This window comes from Scleropages formosus, chromosome 10 (assembly GCF_900964775.1).
Source record: "Scleropages formosus chromosome 10, fSclFor1.1, whole genome shotgun sequence".
NCBI lineage: Eukaryota > Metazoa > Chordata > Actinopteri > Osteoglossiformes > Osteoglossidae > Scleropages > Scleropages formosus.
Genome location: NC_041815.1, coordinates 20,747,650 through 20,765,358, shown reverse-complemented (window position 1 = coordinate 20,765,358; position 17,709 = coordinate 20,747,650). Strand labels below are relative to the sequence as shown.

The window sequence follows — 17,709 nt, the reverse complement described above, 5'->3', positions numbered from 1 at the left end:
AGCAACTGCAGTTCTGAATCCAGTCATATGGCATACTCTGTTTTATTTGACTAAATACAATTTGGTGTTTTACTATCTCATTTTTTGTCTAAGAAACATCTAGAGGAGCTAACAGCGACCTTCTGGCTGAACTCAACAATAAAGGCGCTGTTGTTTGACAAGAGGGTGCTGGGCCGGCTATGTGGGAAACGGCTGAAGCGGCGGCATGTTGTTGCGAGTAGCTCCGTTTGGAGTTTGGTATGCATGTGGGTGGCGCTCTGGTTAGCAATGAGCTAAAAATAGAAGGGAGTATAAAGTTGTGAGGCTCCAGCACGAAGCCATTAGACAGCAGGAGCCTCTCCTTGGGTAGCTGTTCTCGTGGTTACATTCCAGTGACTCTGACTCCTTAATGAAATCAAAACATGAATCACTGGGGAAAAAGTAGCTATACGGTCAGTATGGATTAGGCTGCGCGCTAGTCGTACAAACAGAGTTGTCGTCGCGTTTGTGTGAAAAGAGGCTACACTTTAATTATAACAAATCCTCGGTCATAAGTTCAGGCCTTCTGTATGTGAACTGTTGAGAAATGTGTTAAAAATCTACTTGGGGTAAATAAAGTATTTTGTGAAGCTGTGTTCAGCACATGATAAAAGGACAAGGGAAATGTAAGCTCGGATAATTATATTTCATGCCTCACTTTGGGCTCTCTGTCTCGGAATGGGCCGGTACTTGTCCTGGTTGCCTACCAGGGTTCACCAGCAGTGTTGGAGAAGAATCACAGGCAAGAGATGTGACCCACTTCTCAGTCTCCTCATTCCTTCTGAATTAGACAGCTTCCTCTCTGCAGGCAAGGACCTATCTAGAGAGCTAAAAGAAAGCTTTTATTCCATTTACTGGTATTTATTCTGGCAACTGCAGAGGGAACAGCAGCTCAGAAAATGTCAGTCATCTGACAGACCCAGCACCGAGTTCAAATCCAGACACAGCACTTTTCGGAAAGCGTACCGTATGCTATTTGGATGGGTGTGTGGCTGTGTGGCTGTGCGTGTACATACCCAGTGGTGGGTTGGCATTGGGTCAAAGGTATGCCCTTCCTTATTGACTCAGTGTGCTTCCTGGGGCTTACCTCTATACACAATGTTTGGCAAAAGTGGTTAATAAGAGCAGATGGATTATGCTGGTGCACCATGGTTTAGTCTTGCTAGAAGCTGCAGCCCCACCACATTTAGCCATACCCAAAAAAATGTATTGTTTAAGGTATTACTTTCAATGTAATTCCCATGGCAGGATAGCCAATATCAAATATTTTGGTTGTGAGGCTTATCATATTCAAGTATCTCTCAGCATTTGGAGCATGACATTTGATTTGACCTCCTTATATCCTCAAAGAACCAAAAAAAGGGTAAATATCAAAACTTATGCAGTGGTGTGAACCTGCAAAGATAATTATGACAAGTTGAGATTAACAGTACATGGTAAGAAAGGACATGTGATAAAAAGCATAGCATTGTTTTATTCACTTTAATGAAAACTGACATAACATTCACAACAAGAAACTATCAACAGTGACAAGGAAGCTAAGTATGACAGAACAGCCAAGTCATAAATCATATAATGCAAACACACTAAAACATCACATATTAACAACATTTACAAAGAGTTTTACATACAGTGGATGAACTACAGTGCCTAGTTGCTGTAGCTTCTCTGACAACATGGCTCATATTCTTTGCACTGTGAAATACAAGATCAAGCCATTTGTGGGAACTGACAACCGCATGTAATGTTATTACATATGCTTTCTTTAACTACTGTATGACATCTGTAAAATATTCCAAGCTAATAATGAAGCCAACTGTAATCACAATGACTCAAGAATTAAATACTTAATCCTGTTCAATCAGCTTCAGTTAACCTAATATCTTGTTTCGCTACAATTTCTAATAAAAATGGATAGTGAAAGAGTGAAGAGTTGAAATATGCCAGAAAACAAAACAGCACTTTTAAACAGGACTCCCAATGAAAAGGTTTTGGAATTTCACATCACCGTTCAGTCAGTAGGTACAATATTTTAAATTCCTTCTCATGTACAAATCCCATGAAAGAGAACTTTTTTTCATCTTTAGAATTCGGAGGGTAAAAAAAAGGATCCTTTTTGTAGAGTAACGGGTGAGGAGAATGACAGATTTTGATGGCTTTTTGATCTTCGGTTCAAGTCTGCTCCCAGCAAGGGTCCCCCTGCCGACAGTGATCGACCATCTTTGGCAACAAGGTGACTGCAGCTCAGCATGATTGTCACTATCCTCAAGTCAATTTTATGGTGACACTTACTAACACCTGGTCCCGCAGGATTGCCATAACACACCACCATCTACATTCCAACTGTGGTTTCTACAGTGAAAACATGTGAAGGCAGTGCAGAACTGAACCTGATAAGCATTACATTATACAAAAAGGGCAAAAAAGTCCCAAAGCCTTGGACAGTCTCACTTCAACTTTGCCCTCTGTGATCGGAGAGGGCCAACAGTACATAGTGTAGTGGACTTCAAGAGCTACCGATCACTCGCCAACCCTTGCAGGTTTTCCAAATTGCATTAAATGTAAGTGGAATGACAACGGTTAGGTCTCTAAACATGATAATCTTCAATGACCATCTTGAGTCACACCTTAACAGCATCCTCTTGTCAGTCTTCATGGGTCTACATGGCTTTCAGTCTTCACCAGGGACAAACCCTGGGAGGTAGGGCCAGTGGGGTCCTGCGGTAGGGCCTCCAGCGGTGGCACGTGGTTCCCATTGCTCAGCTGATTGAAGTGCTGATTGAACTGCACGTCGTTGTAGAACTCCAGATCCAGACGGTTGTCCAGGGATATGTTGAAGTTCTGGTCCATGTTTGTCAAGCTGAGGTTGGTTGTGTGGTCCAGGTCAGTCTGAGAGAAAGTGTAGTCCTGTGGCACCTGAGGGTCTAGACAAGCAGTCATAGATAAGGTGGAAAATGCAGAGTCATCGATACTCTGCGTAAGTGTTCTACAGAGCAGCTGTAAATCCTCAGAGTTAATTTCAAAGCTGGAGAAAATATTATCCTCCTGCTTAAAGTCCACGGAGTTAGAGTAATGGATTTCCTCCAGAGGCTGGGATGGCCGAGACAGAAGCCCCTCCTGTAGGGGGTCTGGCATTGAGTAAGCGGGCTCCGGTGGGGCGTAGGAGAACGGGTCGAACTGGTGAGATGTGGGCCCTTCAACAGGGTGTTGAACTGCAGAGAGAGTAAAATTAGAGTAGAAAAAAAATGAATCATTCTTTCAAAAGTATGGATGATTGTACCATATAATAGTATCTGCTGAACAAATATTAAACATCTATTCAAAATAATAACTTGATAAATAAGTCAATAAATGATAACATTATTATTGTACAAAAAATGACATGGCAGGCTGGGCTGGGCCCCGCTCTCTGGCGGGTCTGGGGTTCGAGTCCCGCTTGGGGTGCCCTGTGACAGACTGGCATCCCGTCCTGGGTGTGTCCCCTCCCCCTCCAGCCTTACGCCCTGTGTTGCCGGGTTAGACTCCAGCTCGCAGCGACCCCGCTCGGGACAAGCAATTTCAGACAGTGTGTGTGTGTGTGTGTGTGTGTGTGTGTGTGTGTGTGTGTGTGTGAGTGTGAGTGAGTGAGAGACCAGCAAAAAAAAGCCACCATTACTAAAGGGGTTTCACTTCTGCAGTAATTGCTGTATATGTGCTGGTACATAAGTCCTGATCTCTAAACTGTAAAAAAGCATTTTGACATCAGCTAAATGAACTTACCGGCTGTCACACTGCACCTCTCTTTAAACTGCAAGTCAGTTTTGATCTTTCGTTTGCGGTTCACTTCATATGGATCTGCAGGCAGAGAAAATTTCACTATCACCACCTTTGGTATTCATTGTACTGACAAATAAGTTATAATCACTGGCACATACAGTATATGTAAAGGATTACAAATTCATTAAACTGAAAATAAACAAAAATAACTTTATATTACAGCATTTCAACAGTTTGCAATCTATTTTCCAATGTACATTTTGAATTTGAGCAACATATTTAATGGTATCTTATGACTGTTATATTCATTTACATGTCTGATGCAGAGAAGTTTATGATTCAAGCCTTGCTGAGAACCTCCAGTCATCTGTGATCTTCATCATCTCATAAACTACCATTTGGTATGTTAGGCAGAGCATAATGAAAAGCTCAAGACAGTATTACGATTCATAAAAGAAACTTTTTCACAGTGAGGATGGTGGTCAAATGTTCTTGGGAATAACAGTGTCGTTTCCTTTGTGAAACCTTTCGGTTTTGCACAGACAAGACTTAACCAAAATCAAACAAGATTTATTAATATACAGGGACTTCAGTTCAGGAAAAGCCGTTTTTCAACTGATGGTACAGTTGAATCTTACAACACAGGGTATGACTCACTAGGGGATTTTATTCAGTTTGTTATGTACTAAAGTAACATTTAATGTACTTTTATTTCAAGAAAACTGAGAAAAACTCTGGCAAACTCTTCATGAAATTATGAAATGTGCCCAGTCAGTGTATCGATCTGGCTGATTTACAGTACACCTAGAGGTCACTTGAAAAAAGCAAGACCTTGTTCAATCTCTTACAGGAGTTGCTTGTGATATGCCATGGATATTTTGTTAGTGAATTATTTATGTCTGGAATGAAATAAAGGAAGTAAAGCATTTAAAATTAGAACTCGTGTGGCTAAAAAGTCCCATTTAAAAGACACACATACATGTTTTCCTTTCCTACAACCCACACACACTGCGAGATAGACCAGAAGGGGTTGCCTTGATGGAAGCATGCAGAGGCGGGACTTCCTCACCTGGGTTGTGTGGGACGTAAGTGAACTTGACAGGTTCGCTGTCCATGTGGTCAGAGATGCGGCGCAGGAAAACATTGACTTCAACTTTCTCCGTGATGTCCTGCTCCTGGTAGGGGGGAGACTTGAAAACGATGGCGATCTGGCGATGCACGTCGGTCTGCGCAAACTCCGCCTTTGCCTCCCAGCTGCCCCGGCTAAAGATGATCTCAATGTCATCTGCCAAAAGTACATAAATTTGGCTGTCTGTTAGCACAGGCAACAGCCATCCACCTATTTAAATTAAAGCATATACATACTGCACCATTCTAGTCTTTTACATTTTTTTATTCATTTAATCTTCCAGTTTCTTACTGAAGAAATTAATATTACGTTCAGTGCCACAAGTAGAGAGTCGTGAGCCTCCTGGGACTGAACACAGCCAAGTATTCATCTACTATGCTAAATGTAAACGGGTTCTTCAGCTCTCGTATTCAGCAATTGTTATTTTGGCGAATAAGCATCTCTGTACCTCAACGGTAAATGTCTCCGAGGCCCACTCACCTTTCTGCACCTTGTCACACAGGAGGTAGATCTCCGTCTTGCCAGTGCAGGGCCCATGATCCAGGTTTAGGCGGTTGATCTTCAGCTCTGATGTGGTGGTTGCCTCTGTCATTGAAAGAACAGGTACATGAACAATGAGCAGCTGTCTCTAAGCCCATGGGGTGGGATAGCACATACAACGGGCACCTGCCTTACTGTTCCATTTCCTTTTGTTTGAGTTGAAGAGCACATTCTGTGATATGGGTACATGCTGAGATGTGTTATTTTAGTTACCTGCTAAGATGACATAATCAGTTCAGGGAAGATTGAACAGTGAGTAAAAACTACACTCAGCACACAACCTGACATCTGCCTATGGTGTGAATGGGCATTCAACAGCCCTGTGGTGTGATTTGTTATTAAAAAAGACTGTTGAAAAAGAAAATAAAAGAGGTAGGATACATCTGTTTAACTGTGATGTTGCTCAAAGCTACATTTAATCCAAAACAAAAGACGTCAGTGAAGATGTCCATAGTGCTTGTTTCTCTGTGCTGGAAGAAACCCTGTGACTAATGCAGGCCAGGCTCACTGTAGCATCTCAGAACAGGTGGTGTATTTGAACGTGACCCAAGAGAGTTGCACAGTGAGCTAACAAGCAACGCTTCTCACAGCACTGCTGTGGTATCAGGGCAACCACCTCCAGGTGCTCCGATAACTGTTTTATGAGAGAGCTCGTACAGGTGGACAGAGCAGGGTCTTACTCTTGTCAAAGATGGGGTTGGACACCACCGGATTCAGGAAGATCTTCTCGCCATCCTCCCTCTCCAGCTGACACTGGAAGCACAGCCGCACCACATTCATGTCGATGTCCTCGATACTCTTCGAGTGGTCAGCTAGGATGACACAGATTGAGACAAAACCACACAAAAACCGTGACCATTAATACAGGGGATATCTGCAGTTTTTATGCGTATGACTTGGCAGCACAACTGCACAATAATCTGTTTTAGTAGAATGATACAAACTTCATTTCTTTGCTTCTTGACTAATATACGTTTGCCATTGCCTGTTCCATCAATTTTTTCCTCCATTACCCTTGATGTTCAGAAATAGGTCTACATCAATACCTACGGATAAGAATGACCCAAGAAAATAACCAAGAGTACCTCACGTCCAATAAAGTAGCCTCCATCTGTATATACATACACATTTAAATTTACATTTATTCATTGAGCAGACGCTTTGCTCCAAAGCAACGTACATCTCAGAGAAAAACACAATTTGTACATTAGATTAGGAGAAAGAGAAACATAGTTGCAGACATGTGATTGTTACATAAACCTAGTTTCTTTCTACTTTATGCTACGATGTTCATCGCTAGAGTAGGTGCACAAAACATAGGATAGAGTATTCCTGATCACATTTCTACGTTTTTTTTTTTTTTTTTTTAATTTTTAAAAGGTACAAAAACATTTATATACAATACAGGAGTAGCAGCTGTGTAAAGGCTTATCTGGGCATGATCATAAAGTCACGGTGCATGAACATTTACACCATAAATATATATACATACACACATCTTTTATGTGGTTCTGTTTAGGAGACCTACAAGACATGGTGAGCTACTGAACAAAGAGCTTATCCAAATTTAGCAGAACTGTAATCATTTAAGCTTCTCACTTAGAAACGGTACAAAGACAAAGGCACTGTTGCATTCTATTCACACCTCTGCTCCATACAGACCAGACTGTATAGACTTGGCCTCTCATGCATGATGAACCCACAGATGTGCCCATTTACGTCAGAGAAACACTGTATGAGTGAGTTGGTCTTTGTAAAATCCCAAAATGACGATTAAAGCCCTGGGAGCAGCTGACAAAGACTGCCCACTACCACTGTGGAGGCCAGATGAGAAACATTTGCGCAGACCGCTGCGGCCACCTGCTATCACCATGCCAATGGCCATAACGAAAGCTGAGAGCTCAACATAAAATACACATACACATCGTCTGAACCGCTTGTCCCATACAGGGTCGCAGGGAGCTGGAGCCTAACCCGGCAACACAGGGCGTAAGGCTGGAGGGGGAGGAGACACACCCAGGACGGGATGCCAGTCTGTCGCAAGCAGGACTCGAACCTCAGACCCACCGGAGAGCAGGACCTGGCCCAGCCCACTGTGCCACCGTGCCCCCTATTCAACATAAAATAAAATCTAAATAAACAGTGGCAGAAATTAGCTAATCACATGACAGTTATCAGAAACATCAGAACCAAAAATTGTTCAAGTGCAATGAGTCAGTTTATGTCAGCCAGCTGTAACCCCACATATGTTCGTGGTAAGTGACATTTTATGTGAACACAGTGCAGAGTGTAGATATGACAAATACGTTTCCATGCTTAAAGAAACAGAATTAGCTCTGATTCATCAAATTATTCACATCAGTGATACTGCTCACTTTGTACTAGCAGATGGGTTGCCCCTGTCCTGAGCAGGGTCAAGGCAAACCGGAGCCTAACCCGGCAACACAGGGCGCAAAGCTGGAGGGGGAGGAGACGCACCCAGGATGGGATGCCAGTCCGTCACAAGGCACCCCAAGCGGGACTCAAACCCCAGACCCACCATAGAGCAGGACCCAGCCAAACCTGCTGCGCCACTGTGCCACCTGCGCCCCCCTGCACCCCCCCTTGTTCCACAGTAACTTGCTTACTAAATAAATGCATCCCAAAGCACTGAGTAGATTTACACTGCCCGTTTTCTGTATGGCATTCAGAAAACTTACGAGCGTCCAAAACTTTGATCCACCCACACAATGAATTCTGAGATCAATGAAAACCAGTCTCACAATTACACATACACATACACACACACACACACACGGAGTCTGAACTGCTCGTCCAATACGGGGTCGCGGGGAGCCAGAGCCTAACCCGACAACACAGGGCGCAAGGCTGGAGGGGGAGGGGACACACCCAGGATGGGATGCCAGTCTGTCGCAGGGCACCCCAAGCAAGGCTTGAACCCCAGACCCACTGGAGAGCAGGACCCGGGCCAACCCCCTGCGCCACCACACCCGCTTTCTCACAATTATGTTTGTAAATAAAGTTGGAGGCCTGATAGCAGCTAAGGGAAATACGATGCATGACTTACACCCCCTGCTAATCATAAATTCCAGTCCCTGGAAATGAAATGCTCAGGACTGAAATCTGTGGGTAGTAATGGTTATTGCAAGTACGCATACAAAATGGAAGGCTTTGTGCTAAAGCAGCTAGCATGAATACTTCACTGTCCTCTGTGGGTTCCCTGCTGTGGTTTTACCAGGATTAGTCCATAAAGAAATGTCTTTCACCGCTGTGTTTGTGTTGTCATCGCACAACACTATGAAACAATTGTAGGTCAGGGGGCACAATAACGATGTTAGCTAACATTTGGACACAGCAGCATTACCAGCTTTTTCAGTGTTTTCAGGCTGGTTAAACCCTACGAGGAAAATGTAAAATCTGGCATGAAGCTCAATCCACAGTCGCCATATGCTTATTAAAATGCTGCGTTTTCAATTATAACTATACGGAAACTCTGAACAGACATATTCATTGAGATGAAAAGCGTGTTTGAAACAGAAGCTTGCAATCTAGTTTAATTTTGTATCGTGACTGGCTATAGCGTACAGCACTGAAACTCTAGTAAATGTAGTGGGAGGGGAAATTTTTTTTTTTTTTTTTTTTTTTACATTTTGAAATGTTGAATTAAAAAGGCAAAAAAGAAGGGGTGATGGGTTAGACCTAAACAGAAAAGATTTTCTCCGGGGGTTATGTGTTAAAAGCGAACAGCTAAGCTGGTTCCGATTTTGCAATAAGTGATGCAAATGGACAGCAGCACTTCCACTGATAAGACAAAGGCAAAACATTTTATAAACTGAAACCTCAGAGAGCAAACAAGAAGGAGATGATCATTGAGGGACGTAAGAGCAATAGGTTCTTTCTGCTGTGTGTGTCTGAGGAATCTGTAATATGACATTCTACACAAGGCACACAAAACATGTCCACATGTAGGTATCTTTATAGCTCAGATGTGTGTGTGTGGGGGGAGCTCAACTCACTGTTAAAAGGATCTATCTTCTGCTTCCTTCTCTTCTCCAAGGCAGAATCCAGCTCTTTTCGCCTTACACACTGAATCCCAAGGTTGGTGAAGCTGGAATATATGATGCAAACAAAAGAATTCAAACTTGACCCATCTTTCTAATACACAGGCATGGGGGTGGTCTGAAAAATCAAGGTTAGGCAATAAGAAAATGACTGTGGGGATTAAAATATAAAGACAAGGATGAACCGGGTTTTACCTGTGCCTCTGGTGCGTCCGGGGGTTGAGGAATATAACGCAGATACCATCAGCACAGTCTTTACCCACAAGGCTGTGGGGGTGTGGTCGGTGTGGGATGTCTTTAGTCACCAGGGACACAGTGATCTTCACCTTCTTTATGTGCTTTAAATTGCCCTGGATCTGATGGGTTACAAAAACGCAAGAGATAGAGAGGCCGTTATTTTACATTATTCATTCACTCCTCGAACGTCTACCTGCAGTTAAGACCAATCGTGTTACACATACTTAATAATAACAATAACGATTTGCTTTCGGCACTGATGCAGTGCCACCACATCCAATACGACACAAAAATCTGATGTGCTTTCAAATGAGTATGTTGGTCCAAGGAAGAGCTACGCTGCAGCCTTTTTAAGAGGGTTCATCAGTCATTATTAAAAGAGGGTGGTACCATGAGGAGGTAATCCCCAGCCTGCAGCAATGGCGTGGGCCACTCCTAGGGGGACTTTCTATTTCAGCTACACACGTTTTCCTTGTGCGCTTCTTTCACAAAAGAAAGCAATGCTTTTAGATGCTGCACAAACCACAGGGGGGAAGCCCCAATTGTCTTGGGATTGACGGTACATTCCAGATTACCCCTCACCCCGTGAATAAATAATCCGGACCAGGTTTTGGAATGGAAACCTGTGTCAAATCGTTATCAGTAAAATACTGTCACCTTGTCCTCTGTGTTTCTAATTTGAATTCCTCCTCCAGCTTAAAAATATGTGTAAATGGTAAAATGATAAATGTATTATTCATATTAACCATGTATAGAACACATCATATCCATCAAGTATAGAGAGTCTGCATAATCAACATTCTTGGCAATATTTCAGATCAAGCATCCTTTGCTTGCTCTTTCTACACTATCAAAAATAATTATGAGCACTACTGCTCCACCAAAGGGACAGTACAGGTAAGAAGCGGCACTCTCCACTGGCTAACGAAGTCTTTGTGTACACACCTCCACCGTAGGAAGGGTCTTGTTGGCCTCTGTGCTGGAGGCCCCCAGGATGCTCCCAGCTGAGCGGCCCTCGCACTCGTAACGGAATCTCATGCCGCGCTCCTTGGGCTGCTCCACAATCACGCATTTGGGTGCATCGAGGAACATCTCAAGGGGTTCAATTTCCCTGTGCTGACGCAGGATGGGTCCTGACCGGCCTGCCACCACCCCCCTCGAGCGCCCGCTCCTGGATGAGCCGCCTTGGCTGGACATGGGTGAGGCCATGGGTGAGGTGCAGGACTTCAACTGAGAGAATGGACTGGACGGCTGCAGAGAGGAAGAGGCACAGAGGTGAGACTCGAGGATGGGTCAACAAACAGCAAACCGGTTATGTGCACGACTTTGTAAACTCTTGGCTCTCATCAAGTCCCCTGCTGAATTACCCTTAGTTCTAACCCAATGTAATCCCAGTGAAACATCCAGCCAGCTAAACTGCTACTGAAATAAATAACTAAGAAATAAAATAATGATAATAAAAACTGAAACTACATTTTAACTCAACAGGTTCTCAGTAAGTGTACAGAAAACATTCAATACACTCACACTGTTATTACTATTAATTTGTTATTTAACTAACACTTCTATCCAAAGTAGCATCCAGATTTTGATCCATTTACACAGCTGTGTATTTTTACTGGGTTAACTCAATGTAAGCACTTTGTTTAAGAGTACAACAGCAACAAGGGGAGTGCAGCTTGAACAAGCAACCTTCATGTTAGAAATGCATGTCCTTAAATACTTGCTACTTACCACCCTATTATTTCTTAGTCTTCCAAAAGAACAAAACAACCAGTTTTTTACGTTAGTCTGACATACTCATTTTTTCTTCACACAAAGAAAAATTTCCCTCTGATGATTCACTACAGCATTAAAATATTACATTTAAAATATTGCTGCCAACCCGTTGAAAAAATACAACACTGAAAAAGCAAACATATCACCGACATCATTTTCTACACTCACACAACTTTGTAAAAGAATAAACTTCTCTTGTTGAAAGCACAACCCCAACATTAAATGCAATGTGGGCTTCTGAACACTGACAAATGTTAAAAACTGACCTCTTTCTCTTCTTCTTAAAGAACTGATGACAAATGTTTTAGATTGTCCAACTGTCTTGACTGGGTGAGTTGCCTAGACACTCATCACTGTCCATGTCCTGATATAACCTTAATACTAATGGCTTCAGTCTGACACACTGCCTTGAAGGCTTCCTTCCTGCAGTCATCTTTGAACCCTACCATGCTTCCGCTGCCTGTCTTTGTCTGTTACTTGCTTCTGGATCGCAATGCCCCTACGAGAAGATGCCATACTACAAAACCATTTAATACCATTTCAGACTAACTAAACAAAACAGACACACCACCACCCCGTGCAAATGGACACGCACAAGCATACACACGAGCAACATCCGGGACTGACCACATACCTCCTTGCTTACGAACCAGCAGCGGCCATCAAAAAAAAGCCCGAACAACCGGAAGGTGTATTTTCAAAAACATTTAAAAAAAAAAAAAAAAAAGCAGAAGAGAAAAAGAAGAAGCTTCCTGATGTCTAACAAAAGAATGTTGTTATTTCTCTGCAGTGTTTCAAGCTGAACTGCAGTACTAGTTCTTTAACAAAACAAAAAAAAAAAAACTCCAGGCTCTCTAAAACATGTACCGCCGCGTGGTTATCGTAATGGTAAACAGCACTCAGCACTGCCTCTGTATGCGTTGAGTCTACGTGTGAAGCAACGGGGCGTATGAGGCCTTGTGGCTGGAGTGTGTGTCTGTGTTTGTGCATGTGGTGAGCAGACGCAAGTTTCTGTGTGCGCGCGTGTGTGTGTGTGTGTGTACTCATGTAGAGCATGCCCAAGGACCAGCAGAAATAATCTGAACAAAGACTGGCTGAAGCAGCCAGGAGGAGTGCTGCTAAAGGCAATAAACTGGCTGACTTCCGAGAAACCCAACCAATTAGGGTGAGTTGAGAAAGGGGGGCGTGGCCCCGAACCCTGCAATGCATTTCGGTCATGGCGGCCCGTGTCAGCTACAGAGAGCCGTTGAGAAATGGCCTCAAAGTAAGAGTCAGATTACAAACCGTCACCAAAAGCTTTTCCCTCCTCCTCTCTCCTTACCCAATAGAAACTACAGAAGCGTCTGCTCTTCAACAAGTCTACAGCACATGGTTGTAAAACGAAAGCAAGCTTAGTCATTTCACTTATTCATTAAAATCTGTGAAGTTTAAGATGAAATATTGCACGCCATTGTTAATGCCCAATGATCCGGAGCACTGGTTATATTAGACCCGCTGCATTACCTGTAAATGTTTACTGTGCTTTGAGTTCTGAAAAGATCCTCAGTGCAGTGGTTACTAACTAACAAGATGTGTGGCTTAAATTCTAAATTATCGTTAATGATTGTTCTTGTTTATGATTCAACGACAAACAAATGGAAACCTGATTGCTGGCCGAAAAACACATAGGACAGGCCTCAGAGATGAAACTTGGAACACAACACATGATCCCTTAGGCTGATGTGCCAGAGGCAACCCCTTACCCTCACCTTCCTTCGGCCACCCACCGGTGCTGCTTTTAAGGATTACCGTGGGTTGAAAAGCAGACTCACCTGAGGGCATGCGCCTCTGGACACGAGCACTGCTTGGACTTCCCTTGCTGTTGCCATGGCACTGAGATGGGGGATGTCTGAGTTCTGGGGAGGAGGCGGAGGCCCTGGCAGAGACACTGGAGCAGGTGTCTGGACCCTCGTATCGCTCATCTCTTTCAAAAACTCTTCAATAATCTCTAAAATAACAATAAATTAATAAAACTATTAGGGGAAAAAAATGCCAATGCAGCTATGAATACTGCATGATTAATAAGATACAAGATGATAATTAATTGAATAAATGAAATGGCCTTGTGTTAGAATTAAAATCTCCATTAGAAATAAACACTGGTTTCCATTTTTGTGCTCACTTAAAAATCTGGCTTTTGGCATCAATTAGAGAATTCAATTCAATTCATTTTTATGGCATGCTCTTCTCACGCAGTGACACAGATGAATGAGTGACACAAATGAAATTATTATTATTATTATTATTATTATATGAAAATGTACAATGACATGAAAAAAATGTACATGCCAAGAGTAACACTAAAAATCACATTGACCTTTGATTGACAATGATTAGGAATATAAAGTATACTCACCCAATTCTACTCCTAGAAAAACGGAGAGAAAGCAAGGGAAAAAAAAAAAAAAAAAAAAAAAAAGAGTTAATTAGAGCAGATGTGATGAACCAAACAGAATGGAAGAACCACAGATGCTTCCGTTCAGAAGGACTGTTTAGCAGAGCTGTTCTAACTCAGAGAGTGACAGAGAGTGACACACACTGACACGTCTCAGCTGCTTGTGTGGACCTCCAATGTGTCCACAAGCAGAAAGCATCGCGCTTCACTGCAACACGTGGACCCGCCTACCATAGTAAACAACAAACACCCCGCATGCTGAACAATGAATCATGTGTCTGCCAGGACGTGCTAAAAGTCTTAGCACTTCTGCTTACATTAACAGTCCAATACATTTCCCGGTGGGTACAAATCATGAAATCCACGTGGATTTTTCTGTGGACACTGGGGGGGGTCAAGTGGTGGATCCACCAATTTTCCACCCGATACCCACGCAAATTTCGCGTGATTAGTACAATACCCCATTTACACGCTGTGCCAAACACACACACACACACACACACACACATTTTCAGAACCGCTTGTCCCATATGGGGTCGCGGGGGAACCGGAGCCTACCCGGCAACACAGGGCGTAAGGCCGGAGGGGGAGGGGACACACGTTTTCGTTATTATTAACCTTTACTTAGCTTTTTCCAAGCCTAATGTTCACTACGAAGGTTTTAACTGTATCAACTCGGAGTAAATCTTGATCAATTCAATTGTACTGCAGTGCAGATACAGTCAGGAGTGGGATTCTAACTCGAGTACGAGATCACAGTTCTGACCACTATTCAAATCATGTCCTGACTTCTTTGCTCAATTATACGATTAAAACTCTCTGTCTGTCTGTGTGTGTGTGTGTGTGTGTGTGTGTGTGTGTTTTGTGCCCCGCGCTGTGAGTCATTGTTGTTAAACTAGCCTCATGATTATTACACACTACACAGATGATTATTACATAGACAAGAATCCTTATATCGCGCTACGTTAAAGTTGTAAAAGTAACCTGCGCAAGCTTTGAACTACTGATCACAACCAGCGGCCGCCATAAACGCGTCATGCCTTCCATACGGGTACGTACGTACGTCGCACCGCGAGCGAGCGCAAAAGTGAGGGACCTGCACGCGGCTGTCCGACCTCACGGCGCGCGCGCAGTCTCTGCAGCTTTTGACGTAGCAGCTCCAAAATGCCTAGGCCCTAGGCTAGGGGGTCTTGAACTCATCGCTATTAATATCCATCAGTTTTCATATCAATGCAATGTATCGCGATGTTCGGTACAACTACACACTTAGTGGAACACGATATCGACGGTATAATCAGCTACACGCATAACGTTGATGATTCAACCAGTTTACAACATCGTCAGTAAATTCGGAGGCTGACAAAATCATATGCGACACACATCATATTATTCTTATTATTGTTGTCACTAACGAAATGTCGCGACAGTGAGTGTTTACACCACCGCACTGCCATTTTGAAAAGTATGTTTAGTATATGCCATATGGAAGTGCTACTCACTGGTAATACCACAGTCCCGACCATTACAAGATTTTAAAGTAACTGTCCCGCGTGGACGCGCTTTTGATCCACCGCAAAAACCCACCTGGGTAGGTCTCCGACGTGTCGCTCCTGGTGGTGGTCATATCGCGCATTGTCCATAAACACTTCGTCAGTCCCCTCTCGATATGGTCTTGGACTTTATTTAATGATAATTTCTTCACGTAGTTTTCCTTGCTTGTGGAATCTCGAGATGGCGGATCAACGCGGAGAGAGAAAGACTAGACGGTTACTCTGCCAAGTTGTCGATGTACGTCGCCTCTTTCATGATTCTTGCTCTCTCTCTCTGCTTCGGTAAACTCCTAATGACAATACAGTCTGATATGTGCCGAAAAAGAGACGTGTCCCCGGTTTCTTCACCATCCACCTACATCTCCCTTCGCCGTGCGTTTCAACACACATTTGTCGTTCAGCAGTTTTGTTGCGGGGAAACCAAACCAACCGAGTGAGGAGGCGCCGCCGCTCTCGACGTCCCGGCCCTCAGTTAGTAAATTATCTTAAATTGTCTTAAATCCGAAAACGTGGCCAAACTACATGCAGTTGTAACGAAGTAACGGTTCTATGTTCATGTGCATGCACTTGAAATGACCATTTTAGGTGCTCGGTGCACGAAACTGCCCTCTTTCCCTGTGAACGATATGTAAGAGCCGCGTGGAAATCCCCTCACGTCATCTTTCGGGAAATCCCAAAATCCGGTTACCATGACAACGTAGACCAACGTAAAGCTAATAAACGTAGATTATTTTCTGAGACGAGTGAGCAGCCGTCTGCACCATATGCACAAGTACATTGTCTCTCCCAAAGTTACAATCCCAGCAAGTAGGAAAGTAGGAAAACCAACTTTATGATAGATTAAGAAGGTCCGACCGGAGTTTCTGCATCTATCTACACTACATAGCCAAAACAGGTGAAGAGCTGTTTACTGATGGACCTGCACAAAATGAGTAACTGGTTTCAATGTCTTTGTTGCTTTAAGTCTTTGGATAAAGCATATACTTGGGTACATTTTATTTATAAATTTGTAGGAGACTTCTCTCCCTTTATTGGTCAAAAGAAATTTCAAGTATAAAGCCCATACCTTCTCCAAAGGGATACCATCGATAAATCTGTATGGGATCAGGATAGACTCCCTGCCTGACAGCGCCTGAGCTTTTCGGGTGTAGGTTCGAATACAGCCCAGTATTGTAACAAAATGCATTCGGAAGGGCCTGATCGTTCTGTTAGTTCTCAGAAGACTGGGTGAGAAACAGATCTGCCCTAGGCTACGATGAGCACAAATTCATACGTGGAGGAATATATTGAATCACATCATGTTCCGCTTTGATGGAAACTGATCAATTCAAGTGACTTATGGGTTTTTCCCCATCGAATGTCTACTTAACGCGTATCTTATTATATATATATATATATATATATATATATATATATATATATAATTATTCCCCCACTTATATAATGACGGTACAGGCGTCAGGTTTTGAGCATTTTATTAATGTGTCGTTTAGCGATCAGCTTTGCTCGAAAACGGTTTGGTTTCGTATTTGTTTAATTTTCCCAAATGGTAAACGTTAAAATATTACGAAATAGCTGCTCTACCCCGGACAGGGAGACCTTTCCTCCGGATTTCCATCGGTTGCGTCACCCCTCCGGTTAGTCTAACATCCTACCGCTTGACGGCGCACTTCGTTTTATCGGCCTGTCGTTGTGACATCATTCGGTTTACACCTGACAGCCGTTTCACGAATTACGAAAACGTTTTAATCGCCCATGTTGACAGGATTATGTAATAGAAACAATTGTGACCTCTACTTTACTACTGCGCAATCCTTATTTATTAGTAAAGGCTAGCCAGTTAACGGTGTAAATTTACTTTAATTCAAACTGCAGCTCAAATTAAAATACTTGGAAACTCTACCGTATTTGTACATATGGTAGAGCTTTCACACGTTTTGATTCGTTTTCCTCTACTAATCCAACTGCATCAGGAGCACTAATCGGCCGTACACCTCCGGAGGAGAAAGTGCTGTTTTCAAACTGGAAATGGAGGCACCCAAGCGAGTCGCCAAGCGTGGAAACGCCTCGCTGAGTGTGGCTGTTTGTCGCCATCTACAGGCCATTGCAGTGCCTCCCAGCTTCATGACGCGCCATATGGCGATGGCGCGACAGCGCTCGGGGAACGAGTGCATGAGTGAACCCCGAATATCAAATGGTTTCTAC

At 43.2% G+C, this 17,709-nt stretch overlaps 1 protein-coding gene across 2 annotated transcripts; it reads right to left on the bottom strand.

Moving 5' to 3' along the window:
• Window positions 1-1,528: 1,528 nt before the first annotated feature.
• Window positions 1,529-16,172, bottom strand: relb (v-rel avian reticuloendotheliosis viral oncogene homolog B). 2 transcript variants are annotated; one of them, XM_018748861.2, is made up of 11 exons: window positions 15,539-16,172; window positions 13,916-13,927; window positions 13,332-13,507; window positions 10,687-10,992; window positions 9,700-9,860; window positions 9,460-9,551; window positions 6,124-6,255; window positions 5,384-5,488; window positions 4,844-5,059; window positions 3,778-3,852; window positions 1,530-3,230 (listed from the first exon to the last, which is right to left on the bottom strand). In XM_018748861.2, exons 1-11 carry the CDS (start codon window positions 15,585-15,587, stop codon window positions 2,671-2,673), a joined length of 1,884 nt encoding a protein of 627 aa, XP_018604377.1. In that variant the 5' UTR covers window positions 15,588-16,172; the 3' UTR covers window positions 1,530-2,670. The 2 variants fall into 2 exon arrangements, with proteins under 2 accessions (XP_018604378.1, XP_018604377.1); XM_018748862.2 differs by lacking the exons at window positions 13,332-13,507; window positions 13,916-13,927; window positions 15,539-16,172 and adding an exon at window positions 12,155-12,227 and having other exon boundaries at window positions 1,529-3,230.
• Between the last annotated feature and the right edge of the window lie 1,537 nt (window positions 16,173-17,709).

Coding starts and splice junctions, on each gene's coding strand:
- relb (XM_018748861.2), bottom strand. CDS start 15,587: ATGCGCGATATGACCACCACCAGGAGCGACACGTCGGAGACCTACCCA. Junction 5,060..5,383: donor GTGTGACAAGGTGCAGAAAG/GTGAGTGGGCCT, acceptor TACTTTTGGCAG/ATGACATTGAGATCATCTTT. Junction 3,853..4,843: donor TTACGTCCCACACAACCCAG/GTGAGGAAGTCC, acceptor CTCTGCCTGCAG/ATCCATATGAAGTGAACCGC.